The sequence below is a fragment of the Mesoplodon densirostris genome, chromosome 2, assembly GCF_025265405.1.
Source record: "Mesoplodon densirostris isolate mMesDen1 chromosome 2, mMesDen1 primary haplotype, whole genome shotgun sequence".
NCBI lineage: Eukaryota > Metazoa > Chordata > Mammalia > Artiodactyla > Ziphiidae > Mesoplodon > Mesoplodon densirostris.
Window position 1 is genome coordinate 40,087,583 of NC_082662.1, and position 23,615 is coordinate 40,111,197.

The 23,615-nt window shown below is 42.8% G+C and overlaps 1 protein-coding gene across 4 annotated transcripts in view; it reads right to left on the bottom strand.

Annotated features, from left to right (window-relative positions):
- The window catches only part of EFCAB14 (EF-hand calcium binding domain 14), a 37,541-nt gene extending 28,533 nt beyond the window's left edge, over positions 1-9,008 (bottom strand). For all 4 annotated transcript variants that reach the window (XM_060089766.1, XM_060089765.1, XM_060089764.1 and 1 more), the window contains exons 1-3: positions 7,839-9,008; positions 6,117-6,265; positions 276-421 (exon numbers count right to left, since the gene is read on the bottom strand). In XM_060089766.1, the coding sequence (XP_059945749.1) occupies positions 276-421; positions 6,117-6,265; positions 7,839-8,020 (477 nt within the window). In that variant the 5' untranslated portion in view covers positions 8,021-9,008. The remainder of the gene's footprint in view (positions 1-275; positions 422-6,116; positions 6,266-7,838) is intronic.
- Between the last annotated feature and the right edge of the window lie 14,607 nt (positions 9,009-23,615).

Here is a 23,615-nt window from a genome sequence, read left to right on the forward strand (position 1 = left end):
GTTCCTTAGGAAAAGTTGATTCAAGAATTTCTAACTTCCTCTAACTTGGTAAAACTCTGTTCCTTTGCAGAAAGGGTTAACATTTTAAATATTGGGTAGATGCATAATTATTACCTATTTTACCTGACTTTAATGTGTTGGGATCACAGTATGCAAAGCACCATTTCAAAAAGTAAAACAATCTGAAGTGAGTTCCCTATACTTACAGATACATACTAAACAGGCAAAATGAAATATTCATAGCTTACACAGAAATAGAATCACACTTTTGCTACCTGCTTATTCATTTCTGTGATGTTTATCCAGACTTTGTTCAATCCCAGCTCTCCAGATTCAATCTTCTCAAGTTGTTTTTGTTTGCTGAGTAGTTCTTCGTTAAGTTTGGGAATTTCTTGGAATGAGCTTTTCTGATTAGATTCCACTAAAAGCAAAAATAAGAACAATGATAAATAGCCATAAAGTTCCCTCATGGCTCCAAGATGAAAAAATGATCATACGGCAGGAAAGAAGATAGATTAATGAAAGTTAATTCTGGGAGGATAATGACAATTCACATCTATCAACTCCACTGTTCTTTTATTTACGTAAATGTATATCTTTAACGCTAAAGCTCCATTTAACTGGGGCGATTTCACTACTGGCAATACAACTTTTTAAAGTCAGGTGGCTAAGAATGATAACAAACAACATCAGCAGAAAGAGTTACATTTGAATTTCAACTCTGTAACTTACTAACTGTGATTCTGAGCAAACTACTCAAATTTTTTGAGCTTAGTTTCTTCATCTGTAATACAGTGATAATTCTAACCATCCTGTGAAGTATATTTTAAGTGAAAGAATGGCTGTAAAGCACTACACACAGCTGGCCAGGCATACAATACGTGATAAATAAATGTTAAGTACTGACCTGCTCAATTAAGAAGCTTTCTGACTGGTCAATGAAGATTTATAAACCTTACTCCATTAATGTTCAAGGTGACAGCCTAAGTTATATCTCTAAATGTTTAAATCTATTTTTTTTCTATCTCAAATTGGTCAAACGCAAGATAGATTCTTACCACCTTTCAAGTACTGTTATGAGAGTGAAGATTTTAAATCTTTTTCATAAACAGCAAATAGTGTTTTCTTAAATCAACCCAAAAGCTCAAAGTGAAACAGAAGATAAAGGAAAATGTTAGGTGAAGTATAGGGTATTATTTGGCCTTTCTTTTGGGAAACAACATCTCATGGATGGTTTAGAGATTTGCCAGCCTGAAGGTAGAGGCCTGAAAGAGTGCTTTCTCTTCTTTCTTTAGAGTATTCTTTCCTTTTCATGGAAAATAAAATACTGATTGATAGTGGTTGGTCCTCCAGAATAAAACCTATGTCTTTCTTTTAAAGCCACAGACTGCCTGATTAGTTATCGTATGCTTTCCTTAAAACCAAAAACTGGCATAATGGACAGATAAAAAATAATTTACTAAAATGTAAGTTCCCAGACTTTTTTTGTTCATTTCTGTATAGTTGGCATTTAGAATATACCTGGCACATTTCAGGCACTCAGTAAGTATTAGAGACTGAATAAATCTGGCCTTTGCTTACCTCCCAACCATATTTCTCATCACTTTAGCTACCACTTCAATCTACTTTCTAGCCAAGCTGATTTTCCTGACACACCAACCTCTTTAAGCCTCAGTGACTGCACACACTATTCTCTCTGCCTAGATGCCCTTGGCTTGCCCCTTCTTCATTTCTGCCACCTTAGCCTAGTTAATTCCTTTCAAGATTCAGCACAAAGAGCTGGCCCCCACCTTGGACCACCGTTACCTCTTTACCACTCCAAACTCTACTGAGCACTGAACACACTGTGCTATACTTATTTACTTGTCTGTCCCCTCCATCAGACTGACAGAGAGCTGTCTGAGGACAGGTCTTATTGGGTCCTGTATTCCTGGGCCCAGCGCAGTCCCAGGTACACAGAAGCATGCAAATGCCTGTCCAGTGAAATGACTGTATGGTATGAAATGGAGTTAATATTATCCTATTAAGTTAAACAAAGAAAACTCAACAAATAAATAAATTCAACAACAAAAAAATCCCCACAAAAATCAGGGGGTGGTGGTGGTATCCTCACTGTAAGCAAACCCACTACCTGAAAATTCAGAATTATTAAAAGAAATTAGATATTTTTATTCACTTTTCAAAAATATGTGCTGAAGGATTTCTTTAAAAAATAGTAGACTTGGCTATGTGCTTTTAATGTAACATTTGATTTACACACAGTTTGCAGGAATACATTCATCTCATGTGGTAGGAATATTTTACCAGTCAGTCGAAATTAATGTAGCCCTTATAGCACCCAACTGAATTTCATATATTCAGTTAGGTTATAAAGAAAAACTTATCCCACACACGTCTGCCATTCTCTGTTGGTAAAACATCCTAAGGCTGGGGGAGAGTCTCTTTTTTTCCTGTAATCTATATGAATTAAGTAGAGGAGGAAGTAAGACAAACACATAAATAACTTGGATTAAAATTATTAACTAATAAACATGTGAGTCTGCCAAGCCCTGAAAACACTCTGGATCCTGAGCATTGTATAAGCTAAGAGGGGATTATATTCATGATCTGATTTGGGGTTTTTTAGGAGAGATAAGACAAGTAAAGGCACTCTGATTACATAAATGGAATGAAGTGTAGTAAACAAACAACTTATGATTACTAATTCATGTTCTTTCAACATGGAAAGCAACTTATTTAAAATTTAGTATAGTAATACTCAGAAGAACTTACTTAGCCCTTTTCCTGATCTTTAAGATCAGGAAATGGAGATTTTTGCCTATACCCTTTAGATACAACATAGAATGCCAATAACAATACTTTATAATTATACATCTTTATAATTTACAATAACTTTTATGTAATTACTCATCTTGTGATCGAGTCCCTACTGTGTGCCTGGCCCTGTACTTGGCACTAGTGCATACAAAAGACCCTGAAGCTCTCAGTCTAGTGGGGAGCAAGGCGTCGCCCCAGAATTACTATACAATGTGACAGGTGTTATGACAGAGGAATGCCCAAAGTGCTTTCATAGCACAAATACATCTTTACATATTATGGATGGGAAAATGAGGCTCAGAAAGAATAAGTGACTTGCCTATGTTTCATAGCTAGTAATGAGCAAGTCAGGATTCAACAGTCAAACCTTGTGCTTCTAAGACCAATACTCTTTCTAGTATACTTCAGCTGTCACAGATGCTTATAGCCTAACAAGACCATTTTTAAGTTCTGCACTGAATGACCAAACTGCTACTCTCCCTGTATGACCAGCAATGAAGATGTCTGATTTATCAATACTGTGTTTTTCTTCCAAATTCTTTCCCCTCACTTTAGCCTTGAGCGATAGGGAAGATTGCTTGGGAATAGAATTTTCTTTATAACAACTGTGGAGGTCTTCTGGAGTACCTGGTTCTAGAAGAAGAATACTGAGCTGAGAGTTTCAGCCCAGCCAGCACTTCAAGCTTAAGGATCAAGTTACTCCTTGGCCTCAAGGGAAAAATACCAAGCCTATCTGCTTTGCTTTCTGTTCCAGATATTTCAGCAATCCTGCCTCCTTTCCTCACAAGTGTCTTGGAAGATAATGAGATAAAGGACAAGGGGCTCTGAATTTTTCAAAAAGGTATTTAAACCAGGTCAGCAGGTGGTCTTACTTCCACTGTCCTCTTGAAAAACAAGAAATAAAAATAAACTTATTGAAATATATTGAAAGTAGAAGCATAATTCAAAGGAAGATTATTTAAGTTTAACAAGATTAACCTCATTTAGCCAAGAAAATGGTTTTCACAAAAAAACTCTTGCCAAGTAGTCCACAATGGTTCAGCCTGCGGACTGATTTATGCCCCAGGCCCTACCCCATCCTCCCTCAGGAAGTCCTGCTTTCGACAGTATAGGTGCTGGCGTATCTATTGCAGCAAACCAAAGCCCACAGAGCAGCTGGACTGACAATTCTGAATCTGCTTCATTCAACTGGCTGACAAATGCAGTCAGGGTCCCAGGGGAAGGCTGCTCAGTGATAGAAAGCAGGTCTCACAGTCCAGGGTACAACTCCTGGCATCTCCTGAATAGAGTATTTCCAGGTATTAACATGTGCTCAATAAATATTTGTATTAACATGTGCTCAATAAATATTTGTTGCCTGATTGAATGTCAGGTCTATTACATGTATACACTTCAAATATGCATTTCTAAACAAAGAAATTTCCTGAAAATGAAAAGCTCAGCTAAGGTACAAATTACACTGGTGTCCTGAAAACACAGGCACAGAGCAATCAGAGAAATGAATCCCTGGAAGGCAGAAGTGAGCAATGTTTTGAAATGTATAAATAAATAACTCCTATATGTAACCAAAACAAGCTGTAGTACAAATGGAGGAGGCCCAACTAGTTACGGAGAGATGATGGCACAGACAAGTGTCGTCAGTGATTATTTATAGTTAAACACTGCTTCTCAGAACCTCATTTCCAAGTTATGATTACTACTTACCAAGAAAACACTGGCCTTAAAAACACCTTGTAATACTGCTAAGGACAGCATTCAGGAGGGAAAATAACTAGAATACAAATCTCATTCTTACACTGTAGTCTGATCCCACCAATTGATAAAACATATAGGTCAGGATGATCCTGGCAGAGAACTGTGGCCTACCCTATCCCATTCCCTGAATCAGAAGCTCAGAAGAAAACCAAAGTTAGTATCTATCTATCTATCTATCTATCTATCTATCTATCTATATATATATTTTTTTTTGTGACCTCTCCTGTTGTGGGGCACAGGCTCCGGATGCGCAGGCTCAGTGGCCACGGCTCACAGGCCCAGCTGCTCCGCGGCATGTGGGATCTTCCCGGACCGGGGCACGAACCCGCGTCCCCTGCATCAGCAGGCGGACTCTCAACCACTGCGCCACCAGGGAAGCCCCTCAATATATTTTTTTCAAGCAACCACTAGGAACGTCATTAACATACTCACTAAGGATTAGCTGTCCCTAGGTCAGGTTTGGAACTTAACTAACTGCGGGCAGCAAAGAGAAGCTGGGGTGAAGGAAAGCTAGGAGGTTGTGATCTCCTATGGCTTAAGAGAGGAAGTAAGGAAACAACTCTTAATTCTAGTTCTGGGGCCAGATTTCTTTATGACCTTGAGAAAGCCTGGTGGTCAGTTTCCTGGTGTGTTAAAGCTGCTAAAGTTAGGGTATTTTTGATTAACCTGAAACTGCTTCCTTAGCTTAGAAATTTTTTAAAAATTAATTTTATTATTTATAATAAAATTCAGGTTGTAATTGTAGCTATGCACTAATTGTTAGTTAAAACAAAGACTGAGTAAAGCATCTTTTGGGTATAACTTTACTAGCTTTAGAAAATTAACCCTTGCAACCTAGAACTAAAGATCTCAGTATTGCTAAAGGAAGATCTTTAGGTTAAAACAGGTTGAAGCTACCATGCAAACACACCTTTCAGAAAAAGAACTTTGGATGTGCAAAATACAACTTGACAATTTTGAATATATAAAACTCTTCAACTTAAAGTTTCTTAAACTTTAAAACACTCATGAGACAAATATTTATTTCTGACTTGGCATACAGTAAGCACTCCATACATGCTGGCTATCATTATTACTGCTCAGTCCTATGTTTCTATAGGTTTTTCTTAAGGAGGAAACTGTCTGACAGACACTCCCACATGCTTTCTCAAGTGTCCCTGTGAGGAGGAAGGAAACAGCCTAGTGTTGCTATTGCCACTTTATAGTTGGGGAATATGAAGTGGTAACAGGTGGAGATTAACCAAGATTCTACACTTCTGGATCTTAGCCCTTGCCTTCTGCACTGTAAGTGTTGACTGCAATACCATTATTTCAGATGCTATTTGTCCTAGTGGTGCATAAGCACTGTTTTTGGTTTGTGGATTTAAAAATGAGTAACTGTTACTGCATTCAAGCTGACAGCTAAGAAAGAGTTTAAAAATGCTGACAGGAACATATAATTGCTTCATCAGAGTGAGCAAAAGTCTTAATTCAGTGTGGTTCACTTTGTCCTAGAACCTGGAAGAAGAGTCCAAAATTATACTCTGAAAAGGGTGACCACTTACTTGTTCTAAATTTTTCCTTGAGGGCATCCAGGTCCTCCTTCAGAGCAACTTGCATCCACACCAAGCCAACGCAGGCCACGACACAGGCGGCAAGGATGACAAAAGCACAGAGGGGATAACAGATCTTGCAGCATCGTAAATAGTCTCCCCTGATCATAAGAACAAATTCAACCAGGAGTACAAAAAAGATTTGAATACAGCTTTATTCAAAATAGCACGTTTTGCCATGCAATTATAATCTCTAATGAATACCAGTTAATTCACCAGGGAACACAGGGGTAACACACTTAAATCTGAACAGCAGGTTGAATATGTCTAAATAATAGGACCTATAAAGAGTTCATCTATAGGGGACGAAGGTTTCAAACTGCACATGAAACAGAGGGAGTTCCTGTGAGCTACAGGAAGCACCTGCGGGCACTGCAGCTCACTGCCATCATCAAGTCATCATCAGTTTCTTTGGAAACTGGCTCAGGTTAGGGAAGTGTAAAGACCAGAGCTTCTCTGCCATTCCATCACTGTACTGTAATTCACTTATCTATGTCTCTCTCTTAAATACATACTCACGCCAGAGGACCTCGTTTCAGTTTACTGAAACTTTATAAACTTTTGAGTGAGTTTTACTCCAAATGGAATGAAAAAAAGTAGACAGTAGGTTTAAATGGACACCTGGTACACTCCAGCTTACTGGCTCAGAAGGAAGGGAAACATAGAAAGGGGTTAGATTTCACACCAAATTTCAACCAGCACTCAAGGTCTAAACTAACCCAACAGGATAACTATTCCAGTTAACTATTCCACTTCATCAGATATTCACAGCTCAAACCCAGGATTACCCTGAACTACCTCACGTGGCAAAGAAACCAATCTCTTCCTTTAACATAAAAGGACACAGACATTCTAAACAAACAAACCTCAAAGGATTCAATCTCTTTTCTTTTAGCATCCCAACCTTCTGCCTAGCTCTTGCTTCCACAACCTCAGCAGCATATTCTTCTTTTAACGTGCTCCTTAAGAGAGTCCAAGGGCACCTTCAAGGTTCCCTTCAGCCGTTTCCTACCGTAACCCCCAATTCGCAATGTCTTTGTACTCACTACTGGATTTGTCTAGTGGCTGCACCATCTAAAAGTGGTTTGAGAAAACCGGCTTCTTCTTTTTGTTTCCCACCCGTCATTTCTCTCAAGGCTCATGCTTTTAACAGAATGTCCCTCACCATATTCCCCCATCACCAAGATTCAGACCCATCAAGAGTGCAAAAAAAACAGAAACAAAAAAACCCTCAACAACAACCCCCCCACAAAAACAACAACCAAAAAAATCCAACCAACCTAACAAAAAAACCTGCAGTCCTAAGGTCCCTGTCTCTCCTATACTTAACAAAAGGTCTAGTCCCCCAAATTTCTCTGTTCTTAGTTCCCTATTCTTAGCTTCTTTGCTACTCCCACCTTGGTCTCTCTGGGCTCTTAGCACGTTCCCCAAGTCCACCCTTCCACCCTAGATTCAGAGCTCTTCTTTGCATACTCAGAGATAGGTCTCTAATTTATCCTTCATTCAGAAACTGAACTCATCTTCTCCCTAACATTCTTCCTCCCTCTGTGCCTTCCAAGGTCGACACACTTTTTTCTCCCTAAGAACTCCCTTCTCCTTCCCTTTGATTTGCCTCCTTGGTAGTGCAAGGAGATGCCTTTTCCCCATCCCACCCCTGAGTACTGCATTACTCACTTGACAAAGCGAGAGCGATTTCCAGCTACACCAAATTCCTCTTCCTCCTCTGAGCTGGACTCAGAGTCTGAGTCAGGAGGCTCGGTGAGAAGCAGGCGGTGGCCTGAGCCTTTCTTGGGCTTCTTTCTCCGGCTGTCCCCAGCCAAGCCGATCAGTGCATTGAGCTCTTTGCGCTTTTTCATCTTCTTGTGTGGGGTAAGTGGAGCACCCACTCCTGAGCTGCCAGGTTCGTACCCGACGCCCAATTCTCTCGAGGCCTTGGAGCCGCCTTCCAGGGTGAGGAATCCTGGGCCAGAGCCCCTCTGGTCAGTCCCACCCAGGAGTGGGACTGACCAGATCCGCTGGGGGCTGGAGATTGGAGCCCAGAGGAAACTGTAACTCAGATGGGTGGGGGAAGTCACCTAAAGATGGCCAGGGAGCTGGTGATCCAAATGGATAAAGTCCTAGGCATGCACTGTCAGTTACCGAAGGGGGTGTTGGACGTGGAGGAGGGGGGAACCTTTGTCTCCCAAAGAAAATAAAAAGTCAAGTCAAGAGACTCTCAGACCTGGTCAGTATATAGTATTTCTAAGGGTGCTCCAGGAGCTGGGGAAGGACACAGATGGGTGCTTTGGACTTCCGGGGTAGAATTTCCAATGGAGAGAAAAAAAGAAACTTGTTCTTCAATGGGAGGAGAGGGAGAGATGCAGAGCGAGACGATGGGAAGGCGCTGTTCCCTCCCTAGCTGGCAGCAGGAGGGGGCTCCCAGCCGCTACCACCCCGACAGAGAAAATGCCCGAGTTTGAGATGATCACCGTCCTCCGGCCTGAGTTTGAAGGAAGCCAGAGGCCGAGGAAGACCCAGAGCCCAGCCTGGAGGGCTTGGCCTGAGAGGAGCCAGTCCCGCGCCCGGGGAGACCCCAGCCCTGCTGTCTGGGCCTGGGGGCGCGGTGAGGAGGGGCGACGGCGGCTCAGCCCACCTGAAGCGCTCCCACCCAGAGTTCGAGGTGTTCCGGCACGGGCGACTCTCGGCAACTCACACGCGCCGCCTCCACTCCAGCCGCGACTCCGGCCCCCGCTCCGGCTGCGGCCGCACCTGCTCCCGACTCGCTGGCGGCGGCGGCGGCGGCGGCGGCCGCGGGCTCCAGACGCGGGCCATAGCTCCAGCCCCAACTCACTTCCCTTTGGCAGCAACCGCCGACACCGCCTGCCAGTAAGGCGCGCTCCCATTGGCCGCCCGTCTGGTGACGTCTTGCGAGGAGGCGGTGGGGAGGCGGGGTGTTAAAAGGATGCAGGCTCCAGCGAGGGCAGGTCCCACCTGCCAGTCGAGGAGGCCCCGCCCCCAGGAGGGTCTGGGACCTGTAGCTCAGCTGACAAGGACAAGTTTTGTTTCTTTTATTTTCTTTCTTTTTCTTTTTCTTTTTTTTTTTTTGCGGTACGCGGGCCTCTCACTGTTGTGGCCCCTCCCGTTGCGGAGCACAGGCTCCGGACGCGCAGGCTCAGCGGCCATGGCTCACGGGCCCAGCCGCTCCGCGGCATGTGGGATCTTTCCTGACCGGGGCACCAGCCCGTGTCCCCTGCATCGGCAGGCGGACTCTCAACCACTGCGCCACCAGGGAAGCCCAGAGTTTTGTTTCTTGAGGAGCAGGGATGGGCCAGGCAAAGCATCCAGCTGCTCGACCTGCTTGGGAAGTTCATCAGCCGCCCGGGCCCCCCAAGTTGTGACTAACCCAGCCTAGAGGCTCCAACCCTCTGACTCTCATGCTGTTTATTAAAGGTTTAGCCGTGTTACAGATTAATGACCCGGTTGAACATGTTCATTCTTTCATTGCGTAAATATTTATTGAGAGATTACCATATGTCAGGAGCAGTTCTACCGCTGAGGATAGAACAATAAACAAGATAACCACTATCCCTGCCTTCCTGCATAGGGTTGCCCAATTTAGCAAATAAAAATACAGGACACTCAGTAACGTTTGAATTTCAGGTAAACAACGAATATTTTTTTGGTATAAGTATATCCCATGCAACGTCTGGGACATCTTCATAGTTTTAAAAGTTAATTCTATTTTACCTGAAATTACTTTTAACAGGGTGTCCTGTGTTTTATCTGCCAACTCTATTCCTGCAGCTTATACTCGAGTGGGAGGACAGCAATAACATATAAAATGTCAGGAGATAATAAATAGTATGAGGAAAACTGAAACATGATAAGGGGACGGGGAGTGCCTCTGTGATAAGGGGACCTTTGGTTAGAGATTGGGAGGCAGTGAGGGAGTGAGTTGTGCAAGTGGCCAAGAGGAAGGAGTGGCCTGGAAGACCTGCTGTGGCTGGACCTGAAGAGCAAGAGGAGAGCGGTAGAAAATAAGGTCAGACAAGCATCAGGGGCAGATCTTTTTTTTTTTTTTCTAATTTTATTTATTTATTTATGTCTGTGTTGGGTCTTCGTTTCTGTGCGAGGGCTTTCTCTAGTTGTGGCAAGTGGGGGCCACTCTTCAGCTTTCTCTAGTTGCAGCAAGTGGGGGCCACTCTTCATTGCAATGTGCGGGCCTCTCACTGTCGCGGTCTCTCTTGTTGCGGAGCACAGGCTCCAGACGCGCAGGCTCAGTAATTGTGGCTCATGGGCCTAGTTGCTCCGTGGCATGTGGGATCTTCCCAGACCAGGGCTCGAACCTGTGTCCTCTGCATTGGTAGGCAGATTCTCAACCACTGCGCCACCAGGGAAGCCCCAGGGGCAGATCTTGTAGGGCCTTATGGACCACTGTGAGGACTTTGGAAAACCCTTGGTGCTTTAAGCTCTGGCTTAGATTTTTGAAAGATCTAAGCCACTGTGTGGAAAAGAGAATCAGGGAACAGTGAGGGACAAATAAAGATGATGGCAGTTGTGGAGATGGTGAGCATTTTGGATGCTTCTTGACCACAGAGCTAACAATATTTGCTGATGGTTTACACAGAAGGTGAGCAAAAAAAGAGGAGTAATAGATGACTCCAGGGTCTTAGGGTGGAACAACTGGAAGAAAGGAATTGCTGTTTACTGAGATGGGAAAGAACAGATTTGGGGCAAACTTGAGAAGTCAATTCAGTATTCAGATGGACCGTTTGGTATATCTATTTGGAGTTCTCAGCAGAGGTTGGGGCCTGAAATGTAAATCTGAAAGTCATCAGATGTAGATGGTATTTAAAGCAAAGTGCTTTGAACTACTTGGAAAAAAGTTGCTTAAAGTAATTTTTATACCCACATTCTTATTGTGTCAATCACACTGTCTTTGTCTAGGGACCCACCCAAAGTCTGGGTCTGTCTCTTATTTATCTTTATGTGTCTAGACCAGAGGTAGATGATCCAATATATATGTGATGCCTACATGAGTGGGCAGAGTTATACAGAGGTATGAGTGGAGTTTTGGAATCAAGAGATCTGCAACGAAATCATGCTTTGAATATTTGCTAACTGTCTGCATGGAAGCCATATAAATTCTAAGTTTCAGTTTTCCTCTCTGCAAAATGAGGATTAATATCTATTTCACAGGACAGACAAATGAGAAGATGCATGTGAAAGTGCTTTTGAAGCCCCCAAACATGGGCAGTTATTTTGGGTTTTTTTTTTGTCTCCTTTTGTTTCTAGAGCTGCACTGCCCAATATAATAAGTAGTCATTAGCCACATATGGCAATTTAAATTTACATTTAGCTTAACTAAAATTAAATTAAAAGTTTAAATTAGTTCCCCAGTCTCACTGGCCACTGTGCTCCACAACCATATGTGGCTAGTGGCTATTGGGCAGCACAGAACAGTACATTTCCATCATTATAGAAAGTTTTATTGGAAAACTCTGCAGTAGCACCTCCCTGAAGGTCTAGGGATGGACAAGAAAAGGTCTTGACTTCAAGAACCATTTCACAAACAAACCCTGTATTCATAAGAAGACACAGGCAAAAGGGGTGACTGACCCAGGATGGCCCTTCCCATGGCCCTCCTGTGCTGTAGATGTTGCATGTTCACCAAGGGAACCAGGGACTGAGGAACCCAAGGGAGTAAGGTGGAGCCAACGATGTATCACCTAGTTACAATGACATCTGGTCAGCCAGGCCCTGCCCTTTCATGCAATGGACTGGTCATGGGTGGGGAGGCTGGAGGAGGGTAGTTGAGAGCTAATGGGATGCTTCTGCTGGATCTACCATTCAGTCCCTCTGTCTGCCTGTTTGTCTATTGGTCTATAGATAATACACCCTTCTGTGTTGGGTAAATATCCCATGAGATGCGGAGTCATCCTTTGAAAACTGATGGCCAGATGTTTTTTTCTCTCAGGAGCTCTTGGTACCTCCCTAGCCTCCTCCCTCATACCTGGGACCCTCAAGGCCAACGATTAGAGTAATCCAACCGTCTCAGAGCAAGGGCTCCTGCACTGAGGAGCCCATGGTGCCCTCCTACACCAGGACTCCTCAAGATTGTAACCCATGTTTTCATTTGGGGATGTTCATATTATGATCTTGTGCCTAGGGAGGCCTGTTACCCATTCAAAACTTGCCTGAAACGCAATGTGATCTTCCATAAGTCACTTTGCAGCTCTGGTACTCCAACTTTCCTGTCAGTAAAATGAGAATAAGAATATTCCCTGCCCAGCCTTCTGCTCTGTGCTTTTTGGGGGAGGGAGCAGCATGAAAGTGTTTATATGCTGTGAAGTGTCATGTAGGGTGGGTGATGCCTGCTGAATCCTCCTAGCAGCTCTGTGGGGAGAGTGAGCAAGGATGACTTCCCTGGGCTCAGAATTCCATCCTGTGTGAGTGACAAAGCCTCTTGAGATGCTGTGCTATCTTAGAAGACTCTACAGAGCACCTTCACTTGGGAAAACTGAGGCAGAGAGTGGGGGCAAACCTGCCTAGGGCCATGATCAGAAATGGGATCCAGGACTTCTGATTCCTGGGCTGAAGCTCTTTAAGAGCTTTAAGAGCTTTAAGAATCCTCTCTTCTCTGGGATCGAAGTCCACATCTGAACTCTGCCACTTGGCAGCTGTGTGACCTTGGACAAGTGGCTGAGCCTCTTTGAGCCTCCACTTTTGTGAAATGGTGGTAATAAGAGTACCCAGGACCAGCCATATAATTTGTGGGGCCCAGTGCAAAAGAAAATGCAAGGCCCCTTGTTCAAAAATCAGGAAAAAAGCTTTTTTCCGTTCTCTCATGATTTCTTGCTCAGCACATCCTGCTGTTTATTGCTCACTAGTTAACGTCGTGCTCCCTTGGGCATAGGGACCCTCACGGGGCGGGGGGGGGCCTTCCTTAGACTTGGCATGCACCGCCAACCCAGCCCTCTTTGTGCCTGCACGCAGGCCCCTGTCTAGGATGAGGCGGGGCAGGGGGACAGGCAGCTTAGAACCCCTCCTGGGGACGGGGAGAGGGAGGTTAGGAGAGGCAGGACTATGTATGAGTGGAGCTTCCAAGTCCCCAGTGTATGCTCCATGTTCCATCAGACTTCACTTTCAAACCAGAAATTCAAAAATAAAATGATTAAGAATTTCAAGATGGCGACCACAGAGCATTAAACCCCAATTGTGGGGCAAACTTCTGAGTTACGGGTTCTGTGCAACTGCACTGGTCACATACCCATGAAGCTGGCCCTGACAATACCTAACTCACAGCATAACTGTGAAGAAGTAATGTGCCTGACTCATAGTAACTGCTCAATAAATGTACCTGTTCCATTAATGTGATTATTAATTATTAAATGTGATTTATTACAGATTTATTAAGTGTGATTTTGATGATGACCCAGTTGTGGTAATACATCTTCATTTACCTAATAGAAAGCGCTGCTTCCATCTGCTACAATAACACCCTTTGCCATCGTCTTTCTTGGTGTTTTTCTATGGTTAAAGTGGGGGGAAGGAACAGAAATGAACATTTAAAAACACTCAGGTATTAGGCATTTTTGTGTTAATTGTGACTGCAATAAGCTAATCCTCACTAGGCAAGCAACTTATCCTTGCTCTAACTGAGAAGAAAATTGATGCTCAGAGATTGTAAGAGGCTTGCCCAGGGACACACAGCACATCAGTGGCAGATACTGGGGCTTGAATCTGGATCTGAGCCTCTGAAGCCTGAGTTCTGCACCTGGTGCCCAGCTCCATACTGGCGGAGTCTGCTGCCTGGGCCTTTGTCTGCAGCTCATCTAGGAAGGGACAACCAGCTGAAGCGTCTTACCTCTCCTGGGATGGCCTCATCTGCTCCCCCCAGCCCCTTCCCCATTCTTTTTGCTGCTGTGTCGGCAGCTGCTTCCTGTACCCTGATGAGAGGGCTAAAGACAATGGGAAAGGGAAGGATTGGGTGGTAGGAAAGGGGCCAAGCTCCAAGCTAAACAATGGTTTTTCTCCCGGTGGGTCCCAGGCAGCAGGAAGCAACACTGGTTCCCAGCATTATTGTGGGCAGGGGTGAGGGCTGCCCCCGCCGGGTCTCTTCTTCTATTCCAGGCACAGTCTCCTCCGAGTTGCTGCAAGCTTTTGTTGCTGCAAGCCTCAGTTTCCCCATATACTGACGGTGTCTTAGCACCCAGAACAGGGTCCAGTGTTGGAGGGACCTCAGGGACTGTTTGCTGAATTAAATTATTGGAAGAGCAGAGGAGACTCTAAATAGAGTTTCCAGGCATTGTCCTTCATCTTGGTGACTCCATCCATCCATCCATCCATCCGACAATCCTGCCTTAAGGAAGCCCCTACCATGTGCGAAGCCCCGTGTCTGGCCCTGGAATACACCAGTAATATCCAAGCTCTGTTCTGTAAGAGTTCCCAGGAAGCAGGCAGAGGTCCCCAGGGTTTATATTGGGAGGGAAAAAAAAGAAAGTCTGGAGCGACTGGGTTTATTTTAGGATGAGAACAATAATCCCGGGAGGAAAGCACGTACACTATGACCTCCAGAACACCTGCTCCTGCCCTCTTCCCTGGGGGCTTGGGCTGGAGGGGGGGTTGCAGCTGGACCAGAAGGAGCCCTGGACCAGTACAGTCTGGTGTTGAGTCTCAGCCTCTTCACCCACTAAACTGTGTGATCTTAGGTGAGTTCCTTTTCCTCTCTGAGTCTGTTTTCTCATCTGTAAATTGGAACTAACAATGCTCACCTCCTGGTAGTGCCTGTGGTAGGATTAAATTTAAATGGTGGGCATTAAAGGACTTCAAGGGAATTGCTAAGTGCATTGAGTGGACAGGGAGGCCAGGAAACAGACCTCTGAGAAATCCTATTTGGAGCAGGGAACTTAAACAGCACAGGCTGGGAGAGAAGGTGGTGAAGGGAAGGCTCTTATAATTGAGGAAGGGCTGTGTGTGTACGTGCACTCCCTCCATCAATGCTGGGTGTGGATGAAGGCGTAAATGGCAGGAGATGCTGAATCAGCAAGGGGTGGGGGTAACCAGGAGAGGCTGCCTGGGCCCTCCTGAGTCCTTTACTGAGGGAATAGCACTAGATCTGTGTGTCTAAGTCAGCCTGAGACTACAGTCCATCTCCATCTGAGACCAGTCCCTACTTACCTGAGAAGACTGGCTCTAGAAGACAATAGTCATGCATGACCTCGTGCTGCCCTCTGCTGGTTTCCTGCACAACTGTACCTCTTGGATGGGGACAATTTCCATTCAACACAAATGATAACTCTCCTGTGTCCAGCCCTGTGTAGGGAGATGGGGACACACAGATAGACATGATCACACTCCTGTTGTGTAAGAACTTCTGGGGTGTGTGTGTGTGCATGTGTGTGTGTGTGTGTGTGTGTGTGTGTGAGAGAGAGAGAGAGAGAGAGAGACAGAGACAGAGAGAGAAACAGAGAGAAACAGACACATGAACAATAAAGATGTGATCAGCACCATGATACAAGATGCAGAATGGGTAGGGATGGCATTAGGGAAAGATTTTGAAAAGAGGTAATCTTTCATCCATCCATCCATCTATCCATCGTATATTTATTGAGCACTTAATGTATTCTAAGCCCTAATCTTTGTGCTAGAGCTATAACAGGGAACAAAATATACAGATATCCTTGCCTGCATGGAACCTACATTCTAATGAAAGGGAAGAATTCATAAATAAGATGGTAAATATATACAGTGTTGGATGATGAGTACTAAGGAGAAAAATGAAGCAAGAAAGGAGGACAGAGAGTATTGTAGGAGTGATTACAACTTTTGAAGTGAAATTTGAATAAAAAGACCCAAGGGAGAGGGATTTTAGCTTCTGAACATGATTAAGTTGTACTGGACTTTCTGTCCTGCATAAATAACTAGAAAACTGGACAAATATATGAAACAACTTTTCAGTCATTGGACAACTGTTAGCACAGGACTATGAGCCTTGAGAGAAGGAAAACAAATAAGATGATTCTGATGATCACCCTAGCTTTATGCCTGAGGCACTTTCTGGCAGAGCAGGGAGAGAAAACCCAAGTAGACCGCAGGGGTATTTTTGTGTTGATGAGAGGGATGTTGGAGTTTGGAAAGGCTGACACATTAGAATTTGCAGGGTAAGAGTACCAGAGAGGAAGCAGCTACTCAGAAATGAGCTCAAGAAATATGCATAGAGGGTCTCACTTGAGTCTTTGTCTAAATGCTAAATTGTGCATGCACAGGATGAAACTCCATGAGTGTGGGTAAAAACTACTGGGGAGTTATACTTTCCAGAATTCAGACTGGGCTGGGAGACATTCACGTTCCATCTGTATAGAGTGGAGAGAACTTGTTGAACCAGGGACATTCAGTAGAAACCTCAAAAGAATCATAATAGTAGGGCTAAAGTAGCCTTAAAGACTACTCTAGAGCTACCTTAATAAAGCTTGAAAAAGGATGGAACTGATCCACAAGTAACTTAATTGCCTGCCCAAACAAAACACACTTCCACATTCTTTAAAGAAAGGAAACAAACTTCAGACTCTCAACAATGAAACATTTACAATGTCCGACATCCAATAAAATGATTAGACATGAAAAGAAGCAGGAAAGGGCCTCCCTGGTGGCGCAGTGGTTAAGAGTCCGCCTGCCGATGCAGGGGATACGGGTTCGTGCCCCGGTCTGGGAGGATCCCATATGCCGCGGAGCGGCTGGGCCCGTGAGCCATGGCCGCTGGGCCTGCGCATCCGGAGCCTGTGCTCCGCAACGGGAGAGGCCACAACAGTGAGAGGCCCGCATACCGCAAAAAGAAGAAAAAAAAAAAAAAAAGAAGCAGGAAAATATGATCCATAACCAGAAGAAATCTTAATTCATAGAAATAGATCCAGAAATGACAGAGATGATGGAATTAGCAGACATAGACTTTGAAGCAACAATTCTAAATATACATTAAGAGATTTGAATGGAAACATGAGCATAATGAAGAAAGAATTTGAAGTTACCAAATGGAACCTCAAGAGTTTAAAAGTACAGTATCTGAACTAAAGAATACATTGTATGTCTTTATAGCAGATTAGATACTGAAGAAGAAAATATCAGTGAATTTGAAAACACAGCAATAGAAAATATCCAAACGGTAGCACAGAAAGAAAAAAGACTTAAAAAAATGAATAGAGCCTCAGTACCTATGAGCACTACAAGTAATCTAACATATTTGTAACTGGGGTCCCAGGAAGGGTAGGGGTGAAAAACATTTGAAGAAATAATAGCCCTATTTTTCCAAATTTGAAGACTATAAACAACAGACCCAAGAAACTCAACAAACCCTAAAAGGATAAGCACATTCAAAAAAAACATACCAAAGCACATCATAACCAATTTACTAAAAAATTAGTGATAAGTAGGAAATATTAGAGGCAGACTGAAAAGAAGATATGTATTATATACAGGGAAATAAAAAAAGAATCATCACTGATTTCTCACTAGGAACAATGCAAGGCAAAACACAATGGAATATGTCTTTAAAGAGGTGAGAGAGAGGGCTTCCCTGGTGGCGCAGTGGTTGAGAGTCCGCCTGCCGATGCAGGGGACATGGGTTCGTGCCCCGGTCCGGGAAGATCCCATATGCCGCAGAGCGGCTGGGCCCTGAGCCATGGCTGCTGAGCCTGCGTGTCCGGAGCCTGTGCTCTGCAACAGGAGAGGCCACAACAGTGAGAGGCCCGCGTACCACAAAAAAAAAAAAAAAAAGAGGTGAGGGAGAGAGAGAGAGAGAGAAGAGAGACAGAGAGATCAAACTAGAATTATACACTGGTTAAAATGCTCTTCAAAATCAAATGAAAATAAAGACATTTTTAGACAAACAAAAGCTGAGAGAATTTACACAAACTACTTTGCACTAAAAGAAATGCTAAAGGAAATTCTGCAAGCTGAAGTAAGGTGATACCAGATGAAAATTTGGATCTATACAAAGAAATGGCAAGCACAGGGAATGTTAAATACAGAGTCCTTTCATCTCAGTTTAAAAAAAATTAAATTAACTATTTAATGCAAAATAATAACAAGGTACTGTGGTATTTATCACATATGTAGAAGTAAAATGTATGACAAAAAAGGATAGGAAGGAGAAATGGAAGCATATTATTATTTCCTTCAATATGTGTGAAGTGGTATAATATTGTTTGAAGGTAGAGTGTGATAAGTTACAGATGCATATTTTAAACCTTAGAGAAAATAAAAGATGCATGACTGATAAGCCAATGGTGTAAACAAAATAGTAAAACAAACAAATAAACAAACAAAACCCCCTGTATCCAAAAGAAGGCAGGAAAAAAAAAAGGACATCAAAATTTGAGGGTAGTGACTAAAATTACTTAAAATGAAATCTGTAATTTAAAATTCTTGCATTAGAAAGAAACAAAGGTTGAAAAGTAATTATATAAAAGTTTACCTTAACATAATAAGAGAGACTTCCCTGATGGCGCAGTGGCTAAGAATCTGCCTGCCAATGCAGGGGTCATGAGTTCGAGCCCTGGTCCAGGAAGATCCCACATACCGTGGAGCAACTAAGCCCCTGCACCACAACCACTGAGCCTGAACTCTGGAGCCTGCTAGCCACAACTACTGAGCCCACGTGCCACAGCTACTGAAGCCCCTGTGCCTAGAGCCTGCGCTCTGCAACAAGAGAAGCCACCACAATGAGAAGCCTGTGCACTGCAACAAAGAGCAGTCCCTGCTCTCTGCAACTATAGAAAGCTTGAGCATAGCAATGAAGACCCAATGCAGCCAAAAGTAAATAAATAAATAAAAGGTTTTCCTTAAAAAATAAAAGTGTAAGAAATAATTTTAAAAAACATAATAGGGGGCTTCCCTGGTGGCGCAGTGGTTGAGAGTCCACCTGCCGATGCAGGAGACACGGGTTCGTGCCCCGATCCGGGAAGATCCCACATGCCGTGGAGCAGCTGGGCCCGTGAACCATGGCCCCTGAGCCTGCGCGTCCGGAGCCTGCGTGTCCGGAGCCTGTGCTCCACAACGGGAGAGGCCACAACAGTGAGAGGTCCGCATACTGAAACAAACAAACAAACAAAAACATAATAGGAAAAAAAGGAGCAAATTAAGTTAAAAACAAATATGGTTGACCCTTGAACAATGTGAGGGTTAATCTGTGTATAACTTAGAGTGGCCCTCTGAACCCATGGTTTCTCTGCATCCACAGATTCAGCCAACCATGTAGATCTGTGGTATTTACTATTGAAAAATATCCACTTGTAAGTGGGTCCATGCAGTTCAAACTAACGTTGTTCAAGGGCCAACTGCAGAAGGAAGGAAATAATAAAGATATGAGTGGAAATCAATTAAGTAGAAAACAGACAATAGAAAAAAATTAAACCAAAGCTGGGCTCTTTGAAAATATCAATAAAACTGGTATATCTCTAGTCAGACTGATTAAGAGAAAAGAGAGAAGATGTGAATTATCAATAACAGAAATAGAAGAGAGAACATCACTACATATCCTTTAGATGTGAAAAGGATAATAAGGTAATAGTTTGAAAAACTTTATGCCAATAAATCGGACAACTTAGATGAAATGGACAAATCCCTTGAAAAGTACAAACTGCCAAAACTTACTAGAGAAAAAAAATCTGTATTGAATAGCCTTACATCTATTAAAGAAATTAAATTTATAATTAAAATCTCTCCCCACTTCCCCCCAAAAATAATAAAGGAGAAGAAAATCCGGGATTAAATAGCTTCTCTGGTAAGTTTTATTAAACAGCTGAGGAAGAAATAATACTAATTCAACACAAACTCATTAAAAAACATGGGAAGAAGGAAATTTCTCCAATTTATTTTTTGAGATGAATATTATCCTGATATTAAAACCAAACAAAGATATTACAAAGAAAATTACTAATTTTCTCTTATGAAAATAGGTACAAAAAACATTTAACAATTGTTACCAAACTGTAACCAACTACAAATAAAAAGCATATATCATGACTTAAGTTGGGTTCATCTTAGAAATGCAGGATTAGTTTAACGTTTGAAAATCACCATGTTATAAAATAAAGGAGAAAAACAAAATTTATCACAATACATGCAAAAACAAGAGCATTGTTAACATTCACCAACTATTTATAAGAAAAGCTCTAAGAAAATTAAGAGTAGAATGTGATAAAAAGCAACTATGAAAATCCTACAGCTAATATCATACGTAATGCTGAAAGAGAATACTTTTACTCTTAGATTAGGAACAAAACAAGGACGTCTGCTCTCACTATTTCTGTTCAACATTGTACTGAGGTCCTATTCATTGCCATAGCCAAAAAAAAGGCACATAGTTAGATATGAAGAAGTAAACTGTCTTTATTTACAGATCAGATGATATGATCATGTACTGTAAATAAAAAATCCTAAGGAATCTACAAAATAGCTATTAGAACTAATATATTAGTTTAGCAAAGTCACAAGATAAAAGGTCAATGTGCAAAAGTTAATTGTATTTTTATATACTAGAAATGAACAACTGGAAAATAAAAATTTTAAAGTACCATTTACAATGACTTAAAAACATGAAATATTTATGGATAAGTTTAGCAAATTATGTGTAACATCGGTACACTAAAACTACAAAATATTGCTGAGAGACTAAAGTAAGACCTAAATAAATGAAGACATGTACCATGTTCATGGATTGGAAGACAATATTGTTATGATGTCAGTTATTCCTAAATTGATCTATAGATTCAATGCAGCCTTAAGCAAAAAACCAGCAGGATTTTTTTTTTGGATAAAAATTGACACGCTGATACTAAAATATATATAAAAATGCCAAAAACTTATAATAGTAAAAAAAACTTTGAGAAAGAAGAACAAAGTTAGAAGATTTACAACATTTGATTCTAAGACTAGCTCCAAGGTGGGAGCATGTTTGCACGTTTGAGGAACACTGAGGATACTGGTATGGCTGGAGCAGAATGATTAATGCAAAGAGATAATGGATTTCATTCTAAGTGAGTTAGGGAGCTATTAGAGGATTTTGATATGAGGGATCATATGATCCCCCTTAATGTTTTAATAGGATCACTTTGGCTGCCATGTTCAGAACAGAATGAAAGGCAAAAGAGCAGAAGCAGAAAATCAGTTTAGAGGCTACTGCAATAATACAGAGGTGATGGTGATTTAGACCAAGTGGTGAGAAGTGGTTGGTTTATGGAAACATTTTTGAAGGCAGAGCTGACTGAATTTCCTGATGAAATGGATATAGGATATGAAAGAAAGAAAGAGAGAAGTTAAGGCCTGGGCAACTGGACAACAGAACTGCTGATTACTGAGATGGGGAAGCTGGTAGGAGGATGAGACCAAGGGTTTTGTGTGGCTGAACCACACTGACTCCATTTTGTCAGCTTCATCTTACACCTGAAGTCCTACCCCCTCCCCTTTCTGCATGACTGAGCTTTAATTTACTCACAAGGAATGCGCCCAAGCCAGATAAGTTCTCTATCAACTTTTACCCTTGCCTCTTTCATATGAAAACTGGAAGAATGCTTTTTGCTGACGCAGATGGTTAATGGTCATGAGACCCCTGGGGGAGAGGAAAAACACCCAGTTCCATCTGGTGTTGACGTGCTTCTCACTTGGTAGTCAGGTTTTACTTTTAGCTTTGGTCTCTTTTTTTTTTTTTTTTTTTTTTTTTTGCGGTACGCTGGCCTCTCACTATTGTGGCCTCTTCCGTTGCGGAGCACAGACTCCAGACGTGCAGGCTCAGTGGCCATGGCTCATAGGCCCAGCTGCTCCGCGGCATGTGGGATCTTCCCGGACCGGGGCACGAACCCGTGTCCCCTGCATTGGCAGGCAGACTCTCAACCACTGCGCCACCAGGGAAGCCCCTAGCTTTGTCCTCTTTTAATCCTCCTGTACCCCTTCCGCAGTCTGGTGTGCAGCACCGCTACACATGCCTCTGGATCATAGTCTGCCCAGTCCTGCCTGTATGTAAGTTACCCACAGTAAATTTCATTATTGCACTTTATGGAGTTGCCTGCTGTGTTTTTCAATCTTGAAGTTCCTTCTCAATTCAGAGGATATTATTCCATATCCCTCCTCCCAACAATTTTGTTAGAGACATAAATCTGAGATATCTATTGGTTACCCAAGTGGGGCTATCAAGTAGATAGATATATGAATCTGAAGTCTAGGGTAGAAGTCTAGGCTAGAGATGTATTTAAAGTCATGGGATTGGATAAGATGACTAATGGGATGAGTGGAAATAGAAGAAAAATTCCAAAGACTGAGCTTTGTGGATCCTCCAATATTTAGCACTTGGGGGATTAGAGGGGTTCATCAGAGAAGTAGGAGGGAAAGCTTTGTTAGGAGCAAAGGTGTTAGGAAGAGAAGAGACTGATAATAGACATATGGGCAGCGGAAGTCATGAAGGGCCTTGAATGCCAGGATAGGGATATCAATGAAGGGTTTCTAAAAAGACAGAGTCATGATCAGATTCAAGACATAGAAAGATTGTTCTGGTAGCACTGTGAGGCTGGAATGGAAGTTAGGAAGGTGTGAGGCTGTAGGCAGGAAGACCAGGGAAGAGGCAAAAGCAATCATGAGGTCATCCAATCAGGCCAAATCAGGACTGATGATCTCCTGATTTTGGATTTCCCTGTCCTTGAGCTCCTGGAGCCCACGGATTTGTCTGCCAAAGATTCCAGCTGGGTGTTCCTGGCTTGACCTGAGCCCTGAGAAGAAATGAATAGTCAAGGCCTCTGTCCATGGTGCTGATTTGTAAGGTCCTCTCTCCACCTCTTGAAGGCACTTCTGTGTTCCTATCTCAGCTTTCAGGACTGGCACAGAATCAACCAGCCCAGCATCACTCTGCATATAGCCAGAGGCTCAGAGCATTGGGATGTGATAAAAGATGTTTTTGCATTGTGTGTCTGGCTCCACCTCTTTTCAGATCTCCCAGGGCATTGTTGCTTTGATAGAGTCTTGCTGGCCAGACAGATTGAGAAAGGCTTCATACCTAGGGAATGGAGGGCACTGACCCAGTCACTTTTCTAGGCCCCACCCCACCCATGTGTTTGAGGTTGTTGGATCTGCATAGTTCCTTAGACTTTTCTATTATAGGGACAGTTCCTTAGCCTATTTCCCATTCTGCTCAGCACTTATCCTTAACAACCCAAGCCCAAACTTTCTGGCCTTTTATATTTGCATGTTGACTTTTCCTGAAAAGCCTTTTTATGCCTCCTTCATCTGAATCAATCCTAGGTGCTCCTCAATGCTCAGATTAGGGGTACCTTATTCCAGAAAGCCTTCTCTGATATCCAAGTTGCTTAGGTGTCTCTTTCTTTTCCTACTCTTCCTCTTCATCTTAATTGACACCAGTTGCACAAAATTGGCTTACCTATAATCTTGGCTCATGACACTGTCATCATTAGTCTTTGCACAGACCTC